We start from the raw sequence: 27545 nt of genomic DNA, 5'->3' as shown, positions 1-27545 counted from the left end.
CTTCATTTCCTCAGCCCAAAAACCACCAGAAAGACTTGCATTGGAAGGCATACATTGCAACCTTTCCTGAATGGTGCAGTTCATCTGTTCTGCAACTGGATTTTGCTCTAGAGTATGAAGGGATGTGAGCTCCCTCTTGATCCCACGTGTATCACAGAAATGTTGAAAGTCATGAGAGAGATACTCTCCACCATTGTCAGTTCGTAGGCATGCGTTCTACCTGATTGGTTTTCAACCAAAGCCAACCATTTCTGAAATATCTGAAACACATCGCTATTCCGAGCTATAGCTTAAGCCCACACTTTCATAGTTGCATCATCAATGAATGCCACATAGCATTCAGCCCTGCCTAATGATCGTTTAGGCATGGGACCACACACATATGAATGCACCAAATCAAGCCTTTCAAGCTCTTTCTTTCCCCTTATTTTATGGGCTAATTTAGTCTGCTTCCCATAGAGACAATGCTCACAAAATTCAAAGTAAAAAAAACTCAAATGCAGTATATAACCCAAAAACAACATAAGAGTTTCATTCCATTCTGGCTCATGTGCCCCAAGTGACAATGCCACAAAGAAGTGCTTGGCTGCTCGATTATTGCAACAACATGATTAGATAACCCTGATACGTGTAAGGGATACAATGTGCCACACTTGGCACCTCTTGCCAAAACCATAGAGACCTTGAAATTCTCCAACTCTGAAAGTCAAAGGTGGCCTAAAAACCAGCATCATCTAGTTGACCCGCTGAAATGAGACTCTTGGTTAGCTTAGGCACATGTCTCACATTTTTCAAAACAAAAGCAGCCCCATTTGCAAAAGAAAACTTTATGTCACCTGCTCCCACTATGTCACATGCATAGTTATTTTCAAGATGCACACAACCTGTCTTTTCACTGTCATAAGTGGAGAACCAATCCCTATGGGGAGTAACATGGAATGAAGCACCAAAATCCAAAATCCAATTCTAGGAATATGCATCATCTGAAGTGGTAAGCAATTCTACAGGTAGACTAGACATGGAGAGAATGTCATTGTCAGTATATCAGTGTGACTGCATTGATCTCCTCGATCTTCACTTTTCCTTTGTCCTTCCTTGGGCTCTCTTACTTCTTATTTGCACCCTAATTTAAATTCTTTTTCTTATCCTTTTGATCTCTTTTCAGCTTGTGGCAATCCTTTTTCATGTGGCCCTTCTTGCCACAATGGTAGCACTCAATGTTCCATGCCGTGGATTTGCTACGAAACTTCCCTCTTTCTTGGGACTTCCCCCTAAACTGTGATCTTCCCCTTTGCACATTTAAGGATGCATCCTGCTTGTTGCTGTCCATAGACTTTCGTCTAATCTCCTCAGCCAACAAGCTACCCACAACATCATCAAACTTCAGTTTCCACCAAGTGCAGAGTTACTGACAGCTGTATGGAAGGTATCCCATGAGGATGGCAATGAACACAAGAGGAATATTGCCTTAGTCTCCGCATCAAAATTCATCTTCTAAGCGTGAAGCTGGCTGAAAATAATTGAATTCATTCAAGTGAGAAGCAATGGAGACCCATTCCTTCATATGTAGCTCAAACAACCTCTTCATAAGGTAAACTTTATAAAGTCAGTTTCCTTCGCATAAGTGGCACATAATAGTGTGCTCATTTACTACTGTGAAATAAATTGACTCTGCAAGATGAAGTCTAATAGTAGACTTTGCTAATGCATCCAACTCATTCCAATCATCCTCAGACATAGTTGCAGGCTTAGCTGCAATCCCTTCCAAGGGTTTAATTTGCTTCTTTTGAATAAGCACATCCCTTATCTGTTCTTTCCACCAAAAAGGTTTTTCATGTTTACTCCTTTTTAAACATGGAAGAGGATGGCATAATGCAAATAAAGAAAAATCCCAAATGCTAGTGCCTGCTGCAAGAAAGAATCACACCAAATACTAGGTGCACCCAAATATGTCTGCCACAAGGGAGGATAATATCACCAAAAACTCAAAGCTCAAAGCATCAAAATGCATCTCACTCATGTGCATATACTATGCATCCGTATGAGCAAATCTGGCCCAAAAGAAAATGTCAACCTGTAATGACAAAACAATGGCAAACCCAATGCCAATGAGAGCCAAATGCCTCAAGCATAAATACCATCCATGGGCATAAGCATTAATAATGTCTCATCCAAGAGAGCATAGCACTATGAGTGCATCAACTGCAATGTGTCAAAGCTGTCCCTGCATAAAATAGCATCTGTGTGCTAAACGTCCATAAAAAAAGCATCACAAGGCAATCTGGGCCTATCAACGCATCCAATAGTGATCACAATGCATCCAAATGGCCTGTAAAGCATCCACAGCAACCCGATCAGCAACCCGATGCAAACCACGAATGAGCGCACAATGGCTCAGATTGCAGCCAGAGTGGTCTGCATAAGGTATATCCAAGAAACCACTGTCCCATAGCAATGATTGCTAGTGAAAATAGAACCAGGGATGTCTCAAAACATGGGTGTCACTGCATAATAGGACTCAATAAGAAAATCTACAAATATCTCTCTTTTGCTACGCTCTAAAATCCCAACCAATGGATGTGAAACTAGGTGTCAACCCTTGCAGTTTACCAGCAAAATGTAACTTAGACCTTAGCAAAAATGCCACGTGGCAAAAATCTGAAACCTTAGAGAAAATCTAAATTAGAAGACGAATTCGTAGGCACAGAGTATCACATATTTGCAAAGGCTCCACGGAACCGCCTGAAAACTTGTAGGTAGAGGTTTTAGCCTGTCCCTGATCCACCGGAATAGACGAATTCCAAAATAGCAGCTTGTGCGAGTGGGTCCGAACCACGGGCGTCCGGACATAGGGAGAGTTTAGAGAGACAGAACTTCTCTAAATCTCCACGGAATTGTGTAAGAGTTAATAGCTAGGGGTTTTTAGGCCTCTAAAATTGAATGGAGCATACGGTTTCGAAAAACGTGGTCCTAATCACCAGGTCCAACACACGGGTTGAAAAATATCTTTGCAAACAGATCTATTTGTAAACACCACCAGAGTGCGATTGATGAGCAACACAGAAGTTTTAGGACCTCCTAAATCCACCGGAACTAACAGATCTGCGAATGGTTGCTTCAAATTCCAACACACTAGACACGAAATTCGTCACTGGCTCTCAAAACTACTTTTTTGGCTCAGAAAACCACCCAAAAGCTTGGAAAACCACTCCAGAGACTTCCAAAACCACCAACAAGCTTCCACAAGGTTCAAATACCACCTGGGCAGCTCAAACAAGCACCCACACAATTGTATGGATGCAGAATGACCTCTCGGGCTCAGCTAGATCACCCACAAGCATTAAATAGACTACTCGAGATTTGATACTAGAGTTGAGAGTGCTCTCAACGGAAGTGGAACGGAGAGGTGAGAGAGAGGGAGAGCTAGAAGAGAGCCACACAAGTTTTGGTGGGTGCAAAATACCCTAATCTTCTATGTCATCCATATATATATGTATTTGAGTATTGTACATAACCGAGGTTAAGGCACAGTGGTCTTTAGCCCCTGCAAACAAGCCAAGGTGGGGGACAAAAGCAAAAGACCGCAATTGAAGCTAAGCTATTATTGCTAGTACATCAGTGAATCAGAGAACTTAGGAGCAGGGATGAAGTTTCTTCCCCATGAAAGAAGATCCCTAGGAGTTCAAACCACCACCAATGTCCATCGCCAAAAGGATCAACCATTAAACTGTATTAATTGCTCATTATTAGTGATAGGCTAATCGGCTTCATTGTTTAGAAGTTAGTTTGTGTGGTCAAGTTGACAATTGGGTGTTTAGTATTAGGATTAGTAGTTTAGGCCATTGTAATGAGTTTTAGGTTTAGGCTTTTGTCTTTTTGTGAGGGTCCTAAATGATTTTGTCACTTCGTATTGATTAAGTTTTTGGCCTTACATGAGCGGTAGTGAATTATATGTCATTTAGCTTCGATGACACCACCTTCATTAAAAGCATGTGAAAAGAGGGTCTCTTGCCAAAATAGCCATGTTATTTAATGACCATTCATCTTTACGTGCATTTTTCTCTTTTCCTTTCGTACACCTTTTGTTTCCCTTTTATAAGTTATTGAAAAATTTTCCTTTCACGATACATTTTCTCTAAATGGGGACTTAGTGGTTGTGCCACCTTGTTGAAAGCAAGGCCGTAGGAAGTGGCTTCACCATAGATACCTCTCAAAGAACACCAAAATCAACAAATCTACAAACCATGATGGATCTTTTTCGCTTCAACTTAAAATTCGAAGAACCAACAACTTACTCATTCCATTTACTAATAATAATGCACACTAAAACAATAACAATCCAAAAGGCAGGGCCTTAGTGGGATTCCGACCTTGTTTTTGTGCTGATAGAGGCCCGGGGCTGCCCCTGGGGCTTGAACTCAGGACGGGCAGATGCTGACCGACACGTTTAAGGCGCGCGTTTCGCAATGTATGTTTTTGTTGAGAAGTTTACAACACAGCTGAAGGCAGGCAGGCAGACAACAGTATGGCTGCCAATGCGAGGGTTCTTTTGCATAACTATTTGCCCAGCAGCCTTTGCAAGGTGTTTTCTTGTCTCTCAAAACGTTTTGGGTTTATCACATAGAAAGACGCACATAACAGGACATGCAAAAATTAGTAGGCTCTTTAATTCAAACATTGTCGCTCTTGTATAAACTTCTGCCCAATACCATCCGCTCTCGCTCAAAAGTGTTTATGATTAAGAGCCTTATTAACTCAAGACAATCTTTTTCCAGGAGTTGGAATTTATTCACAAAAGCTGTGGCGCTGCTGGATATCGGCCTTCTGTTTTGTCGACTACCCTTTTGCATTTGGTCGCCACCAACTGTTCTTCATTGATCATGCCATTCATCCCAATCAGAGGTAGGCAATAAAAGGAAAGTTCCATTTAGCATACGAGACTATGAAATTATTGTAGCCTTGAGAGAGAGAGAGAGAGAGAGAGAGAGAGGAGTCTTCTCTCTCTCTCTCTCAAGCTAGTGGAGAGTTCAGCACCTGTGTCGATGAAGTTTGGAAAAGTGGGAGTTTTCATATGCAGCAGGAATCCCATTAAGCATCTCTATTGGAGAAGAAAGTTGCCAAGGATGTTTGTATGTTGGACGTAACCTTGCGATCCCTATAACAGAAGACAGCTGACTTTGTTCGATAGTCAAGAAGAGCTCATGCATGAACTATGAGCAATAAATGGAAAACGATTAGGGGAGTTACAAATGGAAGGAATGGAGCATATATGCACAAAATGAATTGTCTTGCAAAGACAGAGCTCAGAGTTTTCCTCATCTAACAATATTATCACATAAATCGAGCTACTTAGATCCTTAAACGAGGCATTTGCTCACTTAAGTGTAATCATTTTTCAGGAATCGTAGAAGAGGGTCACTACATATGAAAATTATTTTCATACTCGTATTTGCTTGCCCTCATACAATCTATCACTGCAAAAGAACAATGAAGTCATTTTGAGCTGATTAGAATCACTTGTCATAGCTAATTGCGCTCAAACTGAGATCATCAACAAATCTTAGAAAGCTTTCAATTCAAGCAACAGAAGTTATGGAAAGCTTCTCTCAGTTGCTCCTGCTTGTAGAGTTATGTCCTGCTGGAACTCTGATCCTTTCCACTCACTTTGACTATCATTGTGTCATTCGGAACAGATTGAGTCCCATTTCTCCTTTCTGGTGTCTGAACTCGTCTTACCTTCTTCTCAAGCACTCTCAACTATTAGACTGGTGAGCGGTGAAATAGATCAAATGCTTTTGAAAACAGCTTGAAATATGCAAAGAGCAATGATGATTCTGGATGCAGTCGGAAAGAATACGTGAGGTAAAGCTAAGATTGTCTAGAAAGGCAAGGGATTGGAAGATATGTGCCAGCCATTATCACGACCTGGCATGAGAAAACCCTAAAACCCTGGGTAAACCCTCGTGTGAGTTAAAGCTCACTCAATCCTAAACTCAACTACTAATTGTGGTTAGGGAAAAAACCTAACCCTCTTGACTTCTTGATACATTGGCCGCTGCTTTTAATATTGCAATATTTCCAGCAGCACCCCATAGTGACAATGTCTTGGTGTACAAGGAATGATCTCAATTACCAAATGGAAGTAAGCCCAAAGCTTCAAACTTTTCTCTGGACAGGGCCTTGGTGAAGAGATTATATCAAACTTATCTATCTCTCCTGTGTGCAATATCTCTCTGACATAATGATAATGAATGGGTGCACGAGACATGAGTTTTTTTGCCATTGCAAGAGCACTCTAACTTTCAGTGAGTATGGGAGTAGATGGCTGCAAACCACCATGAAGATCTACCATCAATCTCCCATAGCCTATACATTCAATTGTAGTTGTGATGACTGCCCTGTACCCTAGCTTCACAAGATAATGTTGCCATAGTGGATTGCTTTTGCTCAACCAAGAAATGCATGAACTGCTAATAAAGAAACAATTATCACTGATGGAATGTCTGGTATCATAATCCCCAGCCCAATCTGAATCATTGAAAGCATGCAAATTAGAGTCACCCCCTAGTATTGAACAAACCAAGAGATTGGCTTGTAGCAAGCCTTATAGCACACCAACTTTGTGTCTTTGGATTGTGCGTATACTTGCTCAATTGGGGTATACTGAACTAAATATCTGGATGGGTATTGCAAAGATAAACAAGGCATCCAACGACCTGTATACAAAAACATCAAGAGGTTCATTTGCATTGTGCATGTGATAGCCTCATCCTTGGCTTCATGGGACTTGAAACAAGCTTGCAGTCCTTAAAATTGAACCTTCGTAAGAGTCCCCAAATGTATTTCGACTGTTTGAGTAGTGCCTTCATTTGTTTGCATAAAGCTCAAATAATAGTATAAAAATCCCAGATCAGATGAAACCGGCCTTAAATAACTAAAAGGGAGTGATCTTCTTCTACTCAGTCATAAACTTCATAAATTGCCACAAAGCAAGCTTCAATCACTTCAACCACCTAGCACCACTAAACAAACTTCAACAACAACAAAGATGAGGCTAGAATGCCCCTGGCAGATGCCAGAAGCACAGTAAGATTCTTATATGAAAATATGATCACTCGATTCGGATGCCCCATTGAAATTGTGTCAGATAGAGGCACACATTTTGTCAATGAGGTAATCCAAGAACTCTTATCTGGCTTCATGGTAATCCATAGAAAAAGCACACCCTACTACCCCCCCAAGGGATGGACTAGCAGAGTCCACCAACAAAATAATATGCATTATCCTCACCAAAAATAGTACACAGTGCACCCACTGGCCCCAAATGCCTTGGGGCCCCTTATAGTATTTATTTAATGCTTCTGAATGGAAATGCTTTACAACACGGGTTCAACCCTGCACTGTTCCTCTCTGCAAATCCTCTACCTGTCTTCAAGGCATCTAATCCAAGTGCACCACTAGAATTCCCACTGGCAAGGCATACTCAAGCATCTACTTTAGATCTGACCCAACTGAGAGGCATTCAGGCATCCAAACCACTGGCAAATTGAGCTCAAGCAGCCTCAAGACCATCACATGCATCCATACTGTCCTTGGGCCTACCACAGGAAAACCCTTGCCTCTGGGTGCTTGCTAGAACTTGTAGGAGTCCTGAAAGGACTTCAAACAACACGCATGCACTGCAAGAAGCTGCAAAGCAAGAATGAACACATAAAAACAGAACTAGGAATCAATTTCCGCTGTCTATGGCAGAGAGGCGAGCTCCTTCCTTACACCTATCCTCTGTCGAGGCCCCCCCCAGGGTGCAGGTGACTTCCAGCAATCAAGATAAGAGAGAAATGAAGGTAGAGAGTGGAGGGTGAACAAGAAAGAGCTGTAGAGGAAAGATGGTCCACTGGTTTGCCTCGAGATCTGTGCCTAAGTCCTTCTAAGAGAGCATGCCAAAAGCAGCAAGGAAAGTTCCTGGTCCAAAACAGCTCCAGAAGCCACCATGTAGCCAGAAACACGTGTAGAAAGGTCCAGAACAGCAAAAGACAACCTCGAGCACCTGTTGGAGGTAGTTGTACACGTCTGTACGGACGTGCGTACAGCTGTACGGACGTCCGTACAATCAGCGTAAATTTTCGAAAAGTTGAAAAATGACTTCTAGCACTTCATAGAAGTACGTACTAGCCTTGGAATAGCTGAAACAGGCTTAAAACGGCTGAAAACAGGCTTGAAACAGCTGAAACAGCTCAAAAACTGCACAAGAACAACTGAAAACGTCCAGCACCTCTAGGAGAGTGAGGGGAGAGAGATGGAAGGTGGGGGAAGGGCATGCATACACATGCATGACAAATGGCACCTCCTTGCCATTTGCTTCTTCATTAAAGTCCTAACCCCCATACCAAGGAAAACCTTGGTTGTCCTTGGGCCCAACTTTTAGGTCCCTCTTTTAAAGCCTTTGCCTTGCCCCTAGGACCTAGTGGTGCACCTAGACTTTGCTCCTAGGAACTTCTAGGAAGCATGCACTTCCTCTAGCCAATCCCTCACGGCCAAACCATTACTACACTTAACCATGGGTTAAGCGTAGGTTGAGTTACAAAGATACTTTACATCACTTTTCATGTCCCGTGACATCAGACATCTCAAATGAAGCTTCAAGATCATTCTTGAATTCTACAATTCTCTTCATTCGTGCTTGAGAGCAACATATCATCCACATACAGGATGACAAATCCTTCTTGTCATTCTTGACATAAAGGATGTTCTCGGTTGGACTATTTTGTAGATCCAGATCGGTAAAAAATGTATGAATTTTCTCATACCAAACCCATGGCGCTTGTTTCAGCCCATAAAGTGCCTTATGAAGTTTGCATACTTTGTGTTCTTGATCATGCATTTGAAAACCAAGAGGTTGACTCACGTACACTTATTCCTGCAAGTCCCCATTGAGAAAGGCTGTTTCAATGTCCAACTGATGTACGTCCAGTCAAAATGTGCAGCCAATTGAAAAAACACGTCAGGGCAAAGGTTTCACGTAGTCTATCTCCCTTTGCTGACAATAGCCATTGGCAACCAACCTTGCCTTGTACTATCAATGGTACCATCAGATTTTCTTTTGATGTTGTACACCCACTTTATCACAATTGCTTTCTTCTTTGTGGGGAAATCTACTAGTTCCCATGTATTGTTCTTCATGATAGAATCGGATTCTAACTGGATGGCCCTCATCTAACGATCACTGTCTTGAGCATCCTCGAAACTGCTTGGTTCATCTACATCATACAAAGAGGTCATCCAAGCTACATCAACAAAGTTTGCTCCACCTGTCCCTCTTGAACAGAGAGAGGGGCTGAAAGTCTGCTGTCCTGCGGAGTTTGCAACAGCCATCTAAGGACTGTTCTAGCCATAGTGGGATCTGAAATGCACCCCTTACTATAAGGGGCATTAGAGGCATTGTGGATATGTATGGGAGGTTTGCCAAAAGAAAAGGGAAAAAAATTGTGGGGGTTTTTAGTTTATTGTGGTGTGGGGCTATGAATTGGGTTGGTGGGATTTGGAGGGGAGGTAGGGTATTGAAGTTGGTAAGTTGCATTAACAAGTTATTAGAACATAGGTCAAAGCATTTCATACATTGCCTAGTCAAGACTTCAAATTTTTGTAAGCATGCACAATGCCCATACATTGATATGCTTATGCCCTTAGTCTCTTTAGCTCTACCTTCTCTCTCCATAGCATCTCCGCCACTGCAAAGCCTTTCTATTGCTAAGGCTGTGATTTGATGCTTGACGCTCATCCATGTTTAGCCTCTCATGCTCATCCGCACTCAAGCTCTTAATTTATGTGATGAGATATGATTCATATCATATGTGACTTATCAGCTATCAATTGTATTCAGACTTGTAATATGTATTGAGTGTTAAATGTTAAACTTCTTTAGATTCTAGCCTCAGTTCTCATGCCTCAAGGCAATTTAAATTTCTATAATGCAGGCTGATCAATGATGGTTATGTTTAGTATGAGTACACATACATGTCTTGTGAATGTGGAATAGTTTTTGAGTCTACTCCAGCCACTTGGAAAAGTAAAATATAAACACTTAACTAATGCCTCTTATGCCTCTAAAATTTAAGAGTCTTTAGAGTCTCGTACCTTACGTGCCCCTTACAGCACACCTCTTACCACCTTGGTTCTAGCTTCCTATGAAGCAGCCCTCTCCTTTTTGACAACCTCTTGCACATCCTCATGTGTGATAGGCTGATCCTGGACCTACTCTGGAGCATGCAAAGGCTTATGTGTATCAGCACGTATAGGTTGAATATTCTGGGCTTTTACTGGCTGCTCTGAATTGCCTTCAACTGCCAGTGGGAAGAACCCTTCAAACACATCTTCAAAGGGAGTCATAGTTCTCAAGGCCTTGGTGGGGCATGTATTCAAGACGTGTGCTACACACATTATTGCCTCCATCCAAAAACCTATATGGCAACCTCTTTTCTTTGATCATGCATTTGGGCATCTCCATTAGAGACCTATTTTTCCTTTCAGCAACACCATTTTGCTGAGGTGTATATGGGTTTGTAGATTGAAGCATAATCCGTCTTTCATCAAAGAAATCTTTGAAGGCATCTGACATATACTCCCCCCCTGTGTCTGTTCTCAAAGTCTGCACTTTGCACCCAGACTCGTTCTCTGCCATAGGAACAAACTGCCCGAAGCACTGAAAGACAATTGATTTTTCCTTTGGGGAATATACCGATGAAAATCTGAAATGCCTGCAGTGACTATCTGATAGTCCTTTTCTCCATCCCTGACAATATACCTGTCATTTTCAAAAATGACAGCAAAACCTGTTTTCCCAAAAGAGGACTCAGATTGTAAATTCTTCCTAATCCCTAGCATATACAGGACATTAGCGAGTCATATCAGTCGGATCAACTCATGACAGCAAAGTCCTCCCAATTCCTTGTACAGGGTACGAAGATTTGTTTGGACAAGACACTCTTTTGCCAACAAGTGCAGGTTGCAAATCTGCGTTTTTTTTTTGTGGGAATTAATGTGCCTGGAAGCACCACTATCAAAGTACCAAACTGCATCTGAAACGTCACTCATAATGAGTGAGGCATACCTGTTAGAGTACCAAACTGCATTTGAAGCATCACTCACATTGAGTGAGGCAACCTCATGGTTGACATCTTGGCATCATAATTGCAGGCCAAAAAGGACCAATCTTTGGTAACAAGGTTTGCTGAAGCACTACCCTTGCTTGCATTGATGCATTGGAATTTGAAACTGTCATTCCAGCTTCCTTCTTTTGCTTTTCTGTCTCCAACCTTTTCCTACATTCATTGATGTGGTGTCCAGGCTTCTTGTTCTTTTTGGGCTGACCCACATTCTCTGAAATTTTCTTTGATGGCTGAGCTGAATGAATCTTGGACTGAGAGCGACCAAAATGAGGCTTCTTTTTTCCTTCAGGTTTTCCTTGTTTGTTATTCTTGCAATAGTAGCCCCACAATTTTGTACTACTCCTCATGGACAAATTCAAAGAAGTATGAAAAGACAAGAACTCAGAGTTGTAGACACAACTTGATTATAAGGTATAACTTCATTAATGTTCAACAACTATTCTCTAAGATCCTGGATCTTAGTCAAATGATCTAACATTGAGTCACCATCCTGCATCTTGACATAGTTAAGCTATCTTTTTAAGTAAGAGACCTTGGGCTCATTCCTTGCATGACACATATTCTCCAAGGTATCCCAAGCTTGCTTGAAGGTCCTAAAGGAACAGATATGAGGTATGATGAATCTCTTAAAAGGCAAGGCAGTGACAAAGCTTGGGCATCTCTGGAATGGAGAGGTGCAATTGGTTCTAGCCTCAGCTAAGCTTGCTGCCTATAATGGGGATTACCTCCTTGTTGATGTGTACTAGGAGCAATGACTGCATCTCCTGGATTTGCATGATAAACCCCCATAGACTCTTTGCAGCCAATAGATTCTTTAACATAGAACTCCATAGGGAATAATTGGTGCCATCCAATTTATCCTCTAGGGCCAAACACCAAAAACATCTTCTGGATTTCAATTTTGATTCTGAGCCATCTTCAAATACGAGCTTTAGTCTGAAACAAAGTAAATTCTGCAAAACAAGCTGAAGTAGGATATCCCAAAACTGCAAATGCCTATAATACTCCAAACACTGCAAAATGCCACTAAAGCTGCCTGCAAAATGTGCAATGTCTAGTAAATATCTGCCAAGGTCACTAAATCTGCCTGCAGCAAAACAACCCAAATTGCCAAAATCTGCAAATGACTGAATTTGAGGCAAAAGCTCCAAATTTCTCACTCAAAACTGAGTGGAAATTTCACAAAATCTGTCAAATCCTGATCTTGAACCAATTTGAGGCAAAAGACCAAATTTCCACCCAAAGATGAGTGAAGAAAATCAGATCTTCACCGACTTGATAGTGCAAGACCTCTTGGTCCTTTTCTTACTATTAGGTCCTCTGTCCCTTCAAAATTCTTCTTGGTCTCTTTGTCTGTTTTCAATTTGCCATTTCGGGAGGCTCATTCATGTGATCCTGTCCTTCTTCTCTTTGGTTAACATATACTTTGCTTGTCTCTATAAACATATTTTCAAGATTCTTGGCTTTTTGGTATGAATGTTCAAGGGCTTTTGAATTGATATTAACAAGCTTACAAAGACTAGGTTCCTTTCCTAGAGCTGTGCACAGGATTCTAATTATTATATTGAGTACATGATGCAATGGCCTTTTGAGGATTTAAGTAAATTTGTCAGCTCGTCATACACTATAGCTGTCTTCTTTCCGCTTCGGTATTGTGGAAAGTTTGAAAGAGTTGATTCTTAGTATTCTTTCTCCGTGCATGCAGGTGGGTGCCATTTGAAATACCTAGATGCCTTTTCTTTGTATGCATGAGCAAAGTAGCTGAGCTTGATGCCATCTATTGTCACGTGATTTGTGCCAATGCTTCTCTCACACATTTGATGTCTTTGCTTCTTCCAAAAGGGTCCACTAGGTTCTAGTTCTTTTGCAAAATTCTCTGAGTTACGGATAATTGGTGATTGACAGCCGTGCTTATGCTTTCTTGAATTTCGTGTGGTGTCTCGGTTGATGGCAGAATTATTGTTTAGTGAGACATGATATTTAATGCCCCTAGACGAATGCTAGTGAATTGATCTCTACTTGATTTCATCCTATTGTCCTAAAAGCTTAGATGTGAATATGATGCTCTCTACTTTGAAATATGGAAAGAAGTTAATAGAGTTTACATGCGTGAAGCATCCGAAGTAGGTGTGGAATCCAAAGGTGAGATACTTGACATTGGCATCAATGGTACATTATCATATGTTGGTATGAGTGACACATAATGGTTGGGACTGTAGTGAAACTTTTCAAGCTTTTCACCTTAAGTTTGTGCCCTAAGAACTCAAGCGAAAAGGTACTTATTGAAGTGGTTAAATGGGGGAGAATGCATGTTCCAAATGCTAAAGAATTAAGGTGCCCATTTTTAAAAAATTCATGACTGTTCAATTTTCGGCTGCCCAAATATTTGGAAGGCTCATGTTATTTTGAAGGAACCTGTTTCTAGCAAGGTATGAGTAAGGATGCCCAACATTATATTATTAACTGCCAGAAGTTTCAAGTGAATAAAGTGGATGGCATTAAGCTAGGCTTGCTTCACGTAGTATCCATTTGGCAAATGGGAAAGCAATTTGATGGTTTTTTGGTTTTGATTCACCTAAATTACAGGAGGCCATGACTTTATGCGGATGTTTGTGGATTTGTTGATTGAGATGGCTGATTTTATTCGAACAAAACACTATGAAAACTACCGAGTGAGATCATTTTCAAAGGATTAGTGAGCAGGAGAGTGAGTTTTATTACCAATTTTACAGGGCTATCTTTCCGATGTTAGAAACAAGTTTCAGTACGTTGGACCAACAGTTGCATATGTAGACAGAAAGCATTAATCAAATGTATGCTACGAGCATATATGAGTTAGGCCAGATGAATTGGGAAGAGTACCTTTCAATTTTGGAGTTTTGCAATAGCTACAGTCCATTCATGTTAGTGTGTGGAGTTTCAGTTTAGAGCACTAGTGTCTAAGAAGGAAAAGGTACAAGGAGCTAAGGACTTTCTTGATAATATGAGTGAAATGTTACCTGCCAAAGTTAGTATTAAAAGGGTTCAAGATAGAGATAAATATGTGAATCCATATAGAAGAAAGTCATTTTTGATGAATCTGAGAAAGTCTATTTGAATTGTTTTAAAATTGGTGATTGTCTGAATTTTACAGGTGAGTGAGTTTTATTACCAATTTTACAGGGCTATCTTTCCGAGGTTAAAAACAAGTTTCAGTACGTTGGACCAACAGTTGCATATGTAGACAGAAAGCATTAATCAAATGTATGCTACGAGCATATATGAGTAGGCCAGATGAATTGGGAAGAGTACCTTTCAATTTTGGAGTTTTGCAATAGCTACAGTCCATTCATGTTAGTGTGTGGAGTTTCAGTTTAGAGCACTAGTGTCTAAGAAGGAAAAGGTACAAGGAGCTAAGGACTTTCTTGATAATATGAGTGAAATGTTACCTGCCAAAGTTAGTATTAAAAGGGTTCAAGATAGAGATAAATATGTGAATCCATATAGAAGAAAGTCATTTTTGATGAATCTGAGAAAGTCTATTTGAATTGTTTTAAAATTGGTGATTGTCTGAATTGTTTCACAAATATTCTTGACTTTTTGCAATACTTTAATAGAATCGTGAGCTTGCTTTCAAGCTAGCACTACAAGAAAGTTGTAAAATGCATCTGGTATTTCATGTCAGCTGGTTAGAGAAATGGTTACTTGAAATTGACAGTAGTAGGAGAATGACTTTTATTGAGTTGATTGAACAAGCCACCCTTCTGCACGAAAAGTTAATCCTTGATTTTAAGGAATCAATACATTATTTCTAGAGTATCATCTAGATAAAGGAAAGATAGCGGAAGGAAACGCATTTTAGGAAGTGTAAGCAAATTAAAAGATTGTTTCTGAGGATGTAAGTAGATGTTGTGGAAGAAGTTTTAATTTAAAAATTTAACTAAAAATTCAATTTGTAAGATTGGATACATTCTAGTCTTCCAAAGGTATATATTTATGTGGAAAAAGATGTTACATCATCTATAATGTGATGATGGTGCTGGTATCCCCTTTGTACAGGCGTTATGCTGGACGTAGGAGTAGAGCAAAATGAGCTGGACATGTGACCATAAGTTCACATAGGAATTGTAAGTGAGTCCTTGAGTGTGCCCGAAAGGGGAACCTTAGAATGAGGACCCGGGTGGTAGGTGAGCAGCCACTATGTCTTTTGGGTTGCCTTGAATGTGGGAGAAAGCATAAGACAAGAAGCAGAGTACTTTCACTAGGAACCAAAACCATACTATGTGACTATAAGTTCACATAGGAATTGTAAGTGAGTCCTTGAGTGTGCCCGAAAGGGGAACTTTAGAATGAGGACCCGTGTGGTATGTGAGCAGCCACTATGTCTTTCGGGTTGCCTTGAATGTGGGAGAAAGCATAAGAAAGCAGAGTACTTTCACTAGGAACCAAAACCATACTATGTGACTATAAGTTCACATAGGAATTGTAAGTGAGTCCTTGAGTGTGCCCGAAAGGGGAACCTTAGAATGAGGACCCGTGTGGTATGTGAGCAGCCACTATGTCTTTCGGGTTGCCCTGAATGTGGGAGAAAGCATAAGACAAGAAGCAGAGTACTTTCACTAGGAACCAAAACCATACTAGTACTTTTTATTTCAGAAGACCTTTTAGCAAAACCAAATCTATCAAGATTTGGATGCATGAAAAGTTGAGGCACTTTTACAATTGCTTATTTTGTCATTAATGCATTAAACTTAACTTTGGCGACTTTTGTATTGTATTTACTTTCTAGCTACTTGCTTGATAGAGTATGTGGCATGCTCAAAATGCATATGTTCTGACCAGAGAAGTTGAAGGAATTGGTTGAAGAGCAATATGGGTGTGAGTTTGAGCTGTTTGTGGAATTCACTGGCTTGATCAGGTCAGTTGGTTCTGCTGGGTTCATAGAGCGCTGACTTGCTAAATTGTTGATTTTACTCTTATATCGCGGTTTTTGGACACAGCTGGACCACAGGGGCAAAGATAGGATGGCATAGTGACAGGGACAGACCATACTTGAAACAGAGGCATTACACGGTAAGTTGATTACAAAGAATTAGTTTTTGAATTTGCAGTCCTAGTTGAGATTTTTACAAGAGTATTGGATATCGGGAATCAATATTTGTCTATACTGATGGATTGTAGCTCTCTTGAGATTGTTATTATTTAGGATGTGGTTGATCACTTGTTGAATCTATTAGTGAGTTCTAATGCTGCCTACTCTAAAGCCATAATGTATATGTCCCTCATACTAAATCAAGGCTTTTGAGTTTACATGTTCAAAGATGAATCCTGGACTTTTTCAGGTGTTGCATGCAGTGAATGTTGAGGCAATGCTTTCAATGTTTTAATAGGCTTCATGATCTCTTGGGCTTTAGATGAAAATTTACTTTTGATGTCCAGCTTCATACAAGAAATCCAACCAGCAGTGTAATGAGTTATCAATCTTGAGTTCTATACATGGTCAGCTTGGGAAAGCAAGGTCATAATTCGAACTTATTATCCACCTTGAGCTCGTTAATCATATTAAACTTCAAACTTTTTCTATATAAAGAAGTAGCTTTAGAACGGTTTCCAAGGGAGCATATACAAGATTTTAAATATCTCATTCAGTTAGAAAAGAGAGATTCTTGAAGAGTTTTAGTATTTTATGAAGTGAGCATTTTGCAGCGGTTGAAGAGAGTCAAGTTGGAACAATGGCCTTAAAGTGAAGCTGATGTCCTATAAAAAGATGGGAAATCAAGAGGACCATTAAAAGTGGGAAAGAAAGGTCTCAATGAAGAGCATGCTGCTGGGCAAAAACTAAGCACTATATTCCAATGGTGTAGCATTCGGAATGACAAGGACTAAGTTACACGTCTCATTTAGTATAGGAAAGGAGGTCAGCCAAGAAAAAATACATTTCTTTACCCAGGTTTTGAAGATACATGCATTTTTTTCAAGGGATTGAACATCAGATTGTAATAGATCAGATGTTTTTTTAGACAATGGGTTCAGTGTCCTTGGATGAATAAAAAGTTCTCACAAAATGCGATAAGGATAAACATGTGCAAGTGTGTTTGTGCTTAACGACTCTCCCTGATGTGCTCGTTTTGAGTGTAGATGTTGCCGCAATTCATTACTTATCCCTTCTCTAAATTTTAGATTTATAGATGGTTGAATGTACGGAACCTTGTGAAAGGTATGCTCATTTGATAGGACTCCTCTTTTGAGGCATAACCCTTTACAAGGCCTACAGAGAGACACATGCTTTAATGAAGAGGATGCTTCTACTTGTATAAATTTTATGTACGCCCTCTCATAAAGGGTTGCACCCTTCACAATGGGTACACACCTTTTTACGCATACACTTTTTCGGACACACCTTTTCAAGTGTGACGCTTGTGACAGAGTCATACTGTATGGATCAGTGCTTCTTCAACATTTTGATGCAATACATATTCTTGCTTTGTGCTATCATTACAATGTCTTTTACCTTCTCAGTTCGCTAATGATATTAGATTATTAGGATTTTTACAATGGTATTTGAGCAATCTTTAACTCATGCTCATAGAAAGCAATTCCATCTACTACTTTGTAGGTCAGCTGATAGTAGATACTACACTAGAAAGCATCCACATGGAAGAGATGGAGAAGTCTTGATGTTTATTTTTTAAAACACCCATCACACAGAATGTTCTTAGTGACCTCTCCATCCCCCACGTCACCAAATGACATGAATAATCAAGACTAGACCTATGCCCCTTTGTGTGACCGGCTGTCCCAGATACACTCTTCACCAAATAGACTCCCTTTGTGAAGACATATCCTTCGTTCAAAGGCACAGCCGATCATGAAGGGACACACCCCTTCGTGAAATGACACGCTCCCTTATTTTAGGGATGCACCCAATTGTGAAGGTACACTCGTGATGTATTTTCAGGGATACAACACTGGTTATGGCTATTACTAACCTCATTTGAGGTCAAGAACGAATGGATATTGGAGCAGTCTTGATTCGAGACGGAAAATTTTGACAGCCATAAACACTATGACATCCAGTCTAGATATCCGGTTAATGCCAAAGAGTTCCGTGCTATTGTTCATACCTACCGCACATGATAACATTATCTTATGCGATCTCACTCCGTGCTGAAAACCGATCATCAATGTTTGATGTATATTTTTACGCAGCTCACCAATGATACTAGGTTACTAGGATTTCTTCAGTGGCATCAGAGCTAAGATCTGATATCACCCTTGTTGTATCAGATGTGAATATTTTCAAGGAACAGCCCAGACCTTCTTTTTTATCTAGAGAAAAGGAGCATTCCATTAAAGCTTCAGAAAAAACCAACCATACAAATCACTATCCATTGTGGTGCTGATTATGGAAGAAACACAATAGAGATATTGACCATCTTGTTCACAGAGAACACAGCTCACTGCCTAGGGAATCTCTGAAACAGGGCCAACAACCAAGGTGGCGGACTATACAATCAGTGAATGTGTAGAAGACATGCAGGCCAAGCCTTGCAGAAACTGCTTGCATTTTGGAGGTCGCCTGAGATCTCATTGTCCCTCGCTCCCATATTGTGCACAAGTTATAGATTAAGGGGTGGCTGTTGGAGGGACCTTCTGGCCTCCCATCACCAAACTGCACAACGGGCGACCCAAATGTCCCAGCAGTAGTGCTAGACACCTTCTCCCAAATACTGTCCTCAGGTGAGGGTACGGATGAAAAGGAGTTGCATTCTGCACCTCAATTTGGAAGATCTCTGCCCTTGGATCCTGTAGGTTGGCATAACGTTGTCAATAGAGAGGGCATGAACCCCCTCTATCAGCTGAGGCTGCCATGCCGCCCCAAGTGACGTGCCGCTGCATCCTCTGTGTCCTTGCAACGATGCGGAGGGTCCCTGTTCTGTGGGGCAGCTCTAGCACTATGTATCAGTGGCACCTCCCATCTGCCAGCACTGTCCAACCACGGGGCAATGCGCAATCTTCTGTGGGCTACCATCCAAAAGAAATATGTAATCATGGCCAAAAGGATAGTCCACAATTGTGACCAAAATCGGGAAGTCACCTCATGGGGCACCTGCTACTCTACTCTTGCCGCTCTCTTGAAGGGGTCAAGGCGGTTGCCTCAAGTTGTACATGGCAACCAATGCGTATAGTGTACGAGGAAAAGGGCACCTCTATAATATATATGAGTGTCCTACTTTGGAAGGCCAACACCACTTGCCCAGATCCCACTGTACCTTTTGAAGGGGACAACTCTTCCACCACCAAAGCTGCCATCGCGACACTAGTGCTGGGTCAATGGACCAACCTTTACCAAGACGACCAACTATTCTGATCTGCTACCACTCAAGTATCTCCAAGATCCCATCCAACTTTGTTCTTCCTCTGACTCTGGCTTAAGAAACCCTCCGACTGCACTTTGTAATGATGGATCAGAAGGCACCGACAACTTGGTGCATCTAAAGGATCCTTAGGGCAGAGTTGCCATAGAGAACTGCCTATACTAGCTCAGGTGAGATGAGGCTCTATAGACCAATCCTTCAGGAGTTGGGAATGGTGACGTCTATCTCCAGCATCCTTGTCTACCCCCCTCAGGTAAAAGAGTGCTCTTTGCATACCGCTGTCTCTTGGGAAAGCCGACTCCATGCTGCAGAAAACTAGTTGAGCTATTGTCCTAGTGTGCCCAATCAATGTATGTCTGCCGCTCAACATGTAGTCCACCTAATCCCAAGCCTCTGGATGCCATACAAGGGTTTGGCGCTTAAACTTCTCTCGACACAGATAGCCACGAACGAAGTCTAGTTTCTTCCTCCGTACTAGTCTACGGTATACACGTAGCATATCTGGTGCGCTCGGAAGACCGTTTTTGGTTTCGAATCTGAGTTGACGGCGTAAAGCCTTACACTCATCATCGTACCAACTATTATAGGGTACGGTTCCAGGGGGTGGTGGGCGGGTGGAGCGGGTGGTATGGGGGAAAGCGTGAATGGCAGCCTCGTGTAGTGAGCGGGTGACAAGGGCAGCACGATCCTCTAAAAGGGGTATGAAGTCAATATAAGCGAGAAGTATGTATAGATGGCCATAGTAAGAAGGTGAGTGATCCCAATCAAAGCGTATATCGTGGTAAGTGGAGTAAGCACTGAGTGGGGTGGGAGGTACTGTGCAAAGGGAGGTGGAGATGCTAAAGAAAAGGTATGGACGATCAGCCCCTGGGGGGGGAGAGATGCTACAGTGAAGTTAGTAATGCGAGATGTGAAGACAAGGGATCCCATGATGTAATCAACAACATTGGAGCCCCCCCATGTGGAAAGCATGTGAAACCACTTGAGGCGGGCCCTCTGTCAAGACCATTATAGATGATGAGATCATGTATCCTACCGAGGTCTAATAGGGCCTGTCCATAAGATGAGAATGGACCTCGCCTGTCAGCCGAAACCCGTAGCATACCTGCCTCCTCAAGGTCAATATCTGGCAGTAGAGTGGAATCATCTTTGGAGTCAAGAAGTGGTACATGACGGGCCCTTGTCCTCGCGTTGAAGTCCCCTACTAGAAGGACTTCTCTGCGGCTAGAGAAGTCAACGATGGACTGATAAAGGGTAGCAAATGGGGATGTCTCATCATCACCTTGAATATCTCTGGCAAAGTGGGAGGTCTCAGGGGGGAAGTAGCAAACTGTGACAAACAGATCCCGGCTGTCCATGTGTTGAATCCGGATCCAAAGAAATCTGGAATGCGTATCTCTCTGCTCTACTGAAATGGTCCCCCGAAGTGTGGATCTGAAAAGGACTGCAACTCCACCTGAACCTCGAACTCCTCTTGTACCCCTCGTCTCATCTCTATAGGCAGGCTCCCGTGTATACTCGCTGACTATTGGAAGAGGACACTCTGGACTCTGATGTGTCTCTGTATAAAAGACTATGTCGTGGCCTGTATAGGGTTCCGAGAAGTTCCTTGGTTCTGACCATAAGGTACCATTACAGTTCCAAATGGTGCAGGACAGGGTCTCGGATATCTGAGTCTCAGAGACCCCGCTTCCCTATGTAGGGGAGGGGACAGGTGCCCTACGGGGGCCTGTAAGAAGTCGTCCCTCTCGTACCACTGTCCACTTCCCCTCCTTCCGGGCCTGATCCTGCTGCTGCAGCAAAGAGCGCCTCTCCTCAACCTGTAAAGGTGTGAGGTCCTCATCCATAGAGATCGCTGGCTGGTCTCGAAGGATTGACCTGCGTCGTAGAGCTGACAGTCGTGCCCGAGTGTCATGGAACCGTATGATCAGGGGTTGCTCTCGGTTGGGATCTCTCCCCACCCGCCATGCCCTCTCTATCCTGTGCTCAACCACACCCAGTGTAGCAGCCACGAACGCAGTCGCATCTACCATCTGTGTAGCCTTAGTGCGTGGGATCCTGCGTACTCTGATGTTGAGAGCCTTACTGGCTCTCTGCTGCTGCTGCTCCATGAGGGTAGCCGAAACGGTTACCCTTGCGGGTTCCCGTTTGGCCACGTCAACCCATCTGGAAGTCTCCTCAATAGCAGATTGCATGCTCGCAATCTGTGCCTTGACCACTGGGGTACTCCTTGGGACAGTGTGTATGGCTGTGACCTCCTGTCGGAGCTGTATGATATCCTGTCTGAGTCCTTGAATAAGACCCGCCTGCTCTCGAATGGCCCTAGCCTGCTCTTTGTATGATGCGGCTCTGCTCTTGGTTGAAGCGGACCTGCTCCCGTGCGAAGCGAGTCAGCTCCATCTCACGCTCACGGAAACTATGTATCTCCATGAGCAAGGTTTCACGGGCCTCTGGTGTATCAGCCCACCCATGTCCATGCTGAAACTGTGGTGACTGTGGCATGAAAGTGTGGGACTGAGTCCGGAAACTGGATGGTGACTGAGTGAGGAACGGAGATGAAAGTGGAATGGATGAGGCAGTCCCAACGGGGTGTGGGAGCGTGGGCTGACTGAGAGGGAGAGGGGAGAGTGAAGCGTAATGCGGAACAGTGTATGACACCTCCGAAGTAGGGGTCATAAGTTGTGCAAGAGCTGTAACAGGAGAGGAGGGGGAGGGAGCAACAACCGGCGCCATGGGCATGAGTATGTCACTGATCGTAGATGTAGAGGGAGCTGAGACTGGAACTAGAGCTGAGCCTGAAGCGGGGGCTGAAGTCGAAGTAGAGATAGAGATAGAGGGAGCTGAGGCTTGGAGCAACTGAAACTGTAGTGGGAGTTGAGGTTGAGGTAGAGATAGGGGCTGAAGAAGCTGAGGCGGGTCTTGCCTTTGCCTTGCTGTCTACCCCGAGTCCACTTCGGTTGTAACGTTGATGTGAAAAAAAAAGAAACACAGGACTGTCTTCGGACAAACACAAAATGACTCAGTACTTTACTGCTGACCCCATACAATCATATCCACTTCTTTAGAATCCAACTCTAGAGACAAAATCGTATCTTCAGGACTTTCCCGGGATCAGTACTGTAATGTGGTAGCTCTCAAGGTAGAGCTTATGCACCGACTTTCAGAGCGGGTATCCAGAACACACAAGTAACAAGTCAACCTCCCACACAATCTGACTAGAGCACACCCAGACTCTTTAAAAGAGGGGAAAGCCTACACAGCCCGAAACAAACTAAACTTAGAACTGCACTTTTCCCCAAAAAAAACTCAGAAAGCAGTCAGCCTCAGAACACTATGAACCCACAGCGCATTGCTCAATGGCCAGCACGACTCCCAAGGCCACAAGCTGTTCAAAAGAAGAACTGGCGGGTACCATCATCTGTAAACCTGCAGGTATATTCACCGTACAAGCAGCCGTACAATTATACGTACGACAGCAGGCCCGTACAACCACACAGTAATCCGTACAGTCTGCATTTAATGATGACCATCTTCCGTACAGCTCATAGAAGACATCTTTAATGACCCGTACGTGCCTGTTCAGCCTGTAATCAAGGCACCGTACTATCAGCCCGTACTGATCAACAATTACACCCCGTACAACCTCATACTGCAGCCCGTACAAAACCCACGCTTCAGATTCCGTACCACCCGTACGGCTCTTTCCAGCCTTCAATCAACGCACGCCATCCGATGCAAGGCTACGCTTGTTCCCAAAGCTCCTTTCTCATCACGTACTAGCCCGTATTCTTCATAGGCGCTCAGCCCTTCGCTTATGCACACACACACAGCCTCTTTCATCTACGGAATCCCCCTCCTACAGTGTAGCCCTTCAACCAGCTAGCAGTTGCGATCCTTGCGCTGCTCTCTCCTCTTCACCCTAGGAGCCTCCCACCATCGCACCAGCTCTTCGTACAGCTCGTCCGCTCTTCACCGACTCCTCCTTTTTTTCGCTATCTCCTGCCTCTTCTCCTTTATCTGCAAGCCCAAGACTCCACGTACCATGCTCGCTCATCAACCAGAAGCTTCCTTCTTCTATCACGTAGCCACATGTATGAGCATGATGCCTTCTCAATCAGTCCAGCCACCTCAGCCTAATCTGCCACCTCACTAGTGACATTTTACCACTCTCAAGACATTTCCCCCAAATCACATTAAATGCACATTTTGGACCTTTAGTCACACAATTCCCACACACATTAGCATGCACATTAAGACTTGCATGCACCCCCATACACACACATGAAAAGCCCCTTGACATGGGCGCCAGAACACATCAAATTCCCATAACATATAAGACCACAGTGACTCAGGAAAATAGAAAAAAACCCTTCATGACTTGACTTAACATGACCCCAAAAACATTTCATTTGACCACACACTGGACACCCTTGCTTTGGAGGTCTGGTACAACCACATTGCATTTCATCATTTCCCTGATAAGTCCCTGCAAAAAAACTTTTAGTTTTTCAAGTTCAAAATAAAAAGGTCTTTTACATGTGCAGCCAGTTACATTGGCTTATTCACACACAACCCGCAAATTAACACTATCATGTGTTCAGTGTCTACCCTCATGCACAATCTATGTGGAGAAAAATATATACAGATTTTATCCTATCATATTAGCCCAACCAAAAGGCTGCAAACATTCATGTTTGACAGTTTGAAGCCAACATAAACTGCACTGCAGCAAGTATATCTTCAGTCAAAACTTCACTGGATGCATCTTTTTCCATCACAACTGGCCCACATGTTGACACTTGCATTATTCTTATCACATACTTCTTCAACCGGTACCCATTCACTCGATTGGTGTGCAAACTTCCATCCAAATCACTCAACTGATAAGATCCATTCGAATACTTCTTAAACACACTGAAAGGACCCACCCACTTTGTCACAAATTTAGTCTTGAAGGTACTATCCAGTTTACTGTCATATCTTAATACAAAGTCTCCTTCTTTGATGTTCTTATCCTTATACTTCAAATTAGCTTTCATTTGATTCTTTTCCTGAGTCTGAGCATAGTGTTCAACTGCTTCATTCTATCAAGCTGAGCTTCCTGTAGTTCAACCAACCTTCTTTCATACTCGGTGTTAGGTTCTTCATCCATTTTCATGAGCAACTTCAGAGCTGGAATTTCTACTTCCAATGGCAACATAGCTTCTTTTCCATATACAAGATGAAAAGGAGAAAACTGTGTACCTTCCTTGACTGCTATTCGGTAAGCCCATAGTGCTTGTGGCACAACTTGATCCCAGCTTTTCCCATGCATCTTCATGATCTTACTCATCATATTAATCAACTCTCCGCCGTTGAAATATTCATTCTTACTGTTACACTGAGGATAATAAGGAGTAGCATATCTATGCTTAATTCTGAGCTTATCACACAACAAGTCAACCAACTCACTCCTAAATCTAGGCCCTTTATCACTTACCAATTCCAGAGGCATTCCAAATCTACAACATATATCTTCATATATGAACTTGCTCACTTGTTTAGCATTGACTGAAGCAACTGCCCGTGCTTCTGCCCATCTCGAAAGATACTCTACCGCAGTGAGAATGTAACGCTTACTTCCTGAAGTCATGGGAAGTGGACCGATTGCATCAATCCCGCACTTCTCGAATATGTTGTATGCTATAATGAGATTTCTCAACTCTGGATGTAATACTCTTCTTCCCATCTGTTGGCATTGTAAATAGGATCTGCACCAATGCTTTATATCTCTCTGTAGAGAGGGCCAGATATACCCTTCCATTAGTATCTTTCTTAGCATTGTCTTGAATGCGAAATGTCCGCCACAAATCCCCTCATGATTTGCCTCAAGCACATGCATGATCTCAGCTTGCCATGGGATTCTTCTCAAGACTAAATCTGCACCCTTCATATACAAAACATCGTCAATAAGACAATAAGGCTCACAAGTCTTAACAAATCTATACCTCTTTTCTTTCGGAACCTCTTCTGGCACTTTTCCTGTGAGCAAGAAAGCCTCCACATTCGAAAGATACTCTCTCCCTCTGTACAAAGGTTCTTGAACTTTTACTACACACACCTGAACATTTTCCTCTCCACAAGCAGCATCATGTGCCTTATGATTCAAGTTTCTGTCCACATGCTGTAACAACCATGCATCAAAATGTCTGAGTAAAATTTTAACAATGCTAACCCAATTCTTTAAATGTTCATGCTTTATCTTCCACACCCCCAGAATCTGTTTTACAACCAGCATTGAATCACCTTTTATGATCAGTTTTTTTATTCCCATCTTCAAACATGATTGCAAGCCTTCAGCTAAAGCAGCATATTCAGCTTCATTATTACCGCTTACCTTCAAGGGAAAACCTGATTTCGAATTATCTTACCATCAAGATCATAGGCAACCATTCCACCGGTTGCTTTGTCAATACTCTTCCTGTAAGAACCATCAAAGAACAAGGTATAACTGTCTTCTAAACTTTTTTCCTACACTCTTTCAGTATGATCTTCCACTTCCTTGACTAAAATAGGAGTATCTTTGTAAGTAAGCAAATCGGCTAGGGTTGCTCTGGTTGAATTCTCTACCAGGAAAGTAAAAGTATACTCCTGCAATTCTGTTACCCATCTCACCATACTTCGTGAAAAATTAATACCATTCACAAGTTGTGGCAATAGAGTACAACTGGTAAGTACCACAAAAGAATGTGGCAATAAATAATTCCGAAATCTTCTACATGCAAATACAAAGCTGGCTAATACCAATTCAGTAGCTGAATACTTCTTCTCTGCTTCACTTTTTACCCTACTAGCAAAAAACACAGGCCTCATATACCTTGATTGCTCTCCCTGCTGCAATAAAATGGCTCCCAATGCATCCGGCCCTACTGAAGGATTAACATAGAAAGTCTTATCGAAATCAGGAGCTTTAACACTTGACACTCTTCCAACAATCTCTTTGACTGCTTCAAAAACCTCTCCACATTCACTTGTCCATTGCAAAGGCACCTTCTTCACTGCTTGTTGTAATGGATACAAAACTTGAGAAAGCATAGAAATGAATTTGGAAAGATACTTAACCTTTTGCAAGAAAGTATGCAACTGCCTTGTCTCTGTTGGAGGTGCTAGAGTAACCAATGCTTTGATCTTCTCAGGGTCTGGCTCTATTCCATTCTCAGAAACAACATGACCCAATACTTTAATGCTTGGCTGTGCCAACTTACATTTTTTGGGATTAAGTTGTCCTCCACTATCATCAATTCTCCCAAGTAAACTTGATCCAGTTTGGAACAATGATCCTTCTGATCACTAAAAATACAGATATCATCAATAAAAGCCTTGCAAAATTTATCAAGAAAAGGGGCAAGTACCTCATTTGTGTTTTCCTTCAAACCAAAAGGCATCTTCTTATAAGAAAAGCAGCCCCAAGGAGTAATGAAAGTTGTCTTTGTCTGGTCTTCAGGAGCAATTGCAATATGAAAATAGCCCGAATACCCATCACATAAACTATACATCTCATGACCGGCTATCTTATCCAGTATGTCATCCACATGTGGGAGAGGATAGTGATTACTCTTCGTCATAGCATTCAACGGTTTGTAATTAACACATACTCTCCATCGTCCATCTTTCTTTGGTACGATAACCACAGGGCGGCTCTGCATCCTCCCTAGAACTCGCCTGCCCAAAGTCGTGCTGTAGGCAAAGAAGGAGGTCGGCCCCTGACCTGTCGCAATCTCTGGCCATCTCCACTCTCCTGGGTCCCAATCAAGCTCTGACAAGGCCCGCCCCTCCCAGAGCCAAAGACGCCAAAGCTGCAGCTGATCCTGCTCTATGCAAGGGTCGGTGCGCCAAACCTTCCCCACAAGGCCTACGACCCGAATCCTCTGCCATGGGAGTAGGGGGTCGATGAGCACATCCTCTCTACTGAGTCGCCCATCCCCCAAAACCGCGAAGAAGGAAACAGAGGAGTCGTCCATCAGCCCTGCGACCACTAGTGGGA

The 27545-nt window shown here is 42.5% G+C and overlaps 1 protein-coding gene across 3 annotated transcripts in view; it reads left to right on the top strand.

The window, feature by feature from the left end:
• Positions 1-4338: 4338 nt before the first annotated feature.
• The window catches only part of LOC147896312 (2-oxoglutarate (2OG) and Fe(II)-dependent oxygenase superfamily protein), a 69461-nt gene continuing 46254 nt past the window's right edge, over positions 4339-27545 (top strand). For 2 of the 3 annotated variants that reach the window (XM_087382751.1, XM_087382749.1), the window contains exons 1-4: positions 4339-4582; positions 4776-4902; positions 15987-16062; positions 16145-16217. In XM_087382751.1, the coding sequence (XP_087238877.1) occupies positions 4526-4582; positions 4776-4902; positions 15987-16062; positions 16145-16217 (333 nt within the window). In that variant the 5' untranslated portion in view covers positions 4339-4525. The other variant, XM_087382750.1, reaches the window with a different exon arrangement.

Source organism: Dipteris shenzhenensis, chromosome 12, assembly GCF_047967505.1.
Source record: "Dipteris shenzhenensis isolate YYH24624 ecotype China chromosome 12, Dip_SZ_1.0, whole genome shotgun sequence".
Taxonomy (NCBI): domain Eukaryota; kingdom Viridiplantae; phylum Streptophyta; class Polypodiopsida; order Gleicheniales; family Dipteridaceae; genus Dipteris; species Dipteris shenzhenensis.
This window is presented reverse-complemented; position numbering and strand designations above follow the sequence as displayed.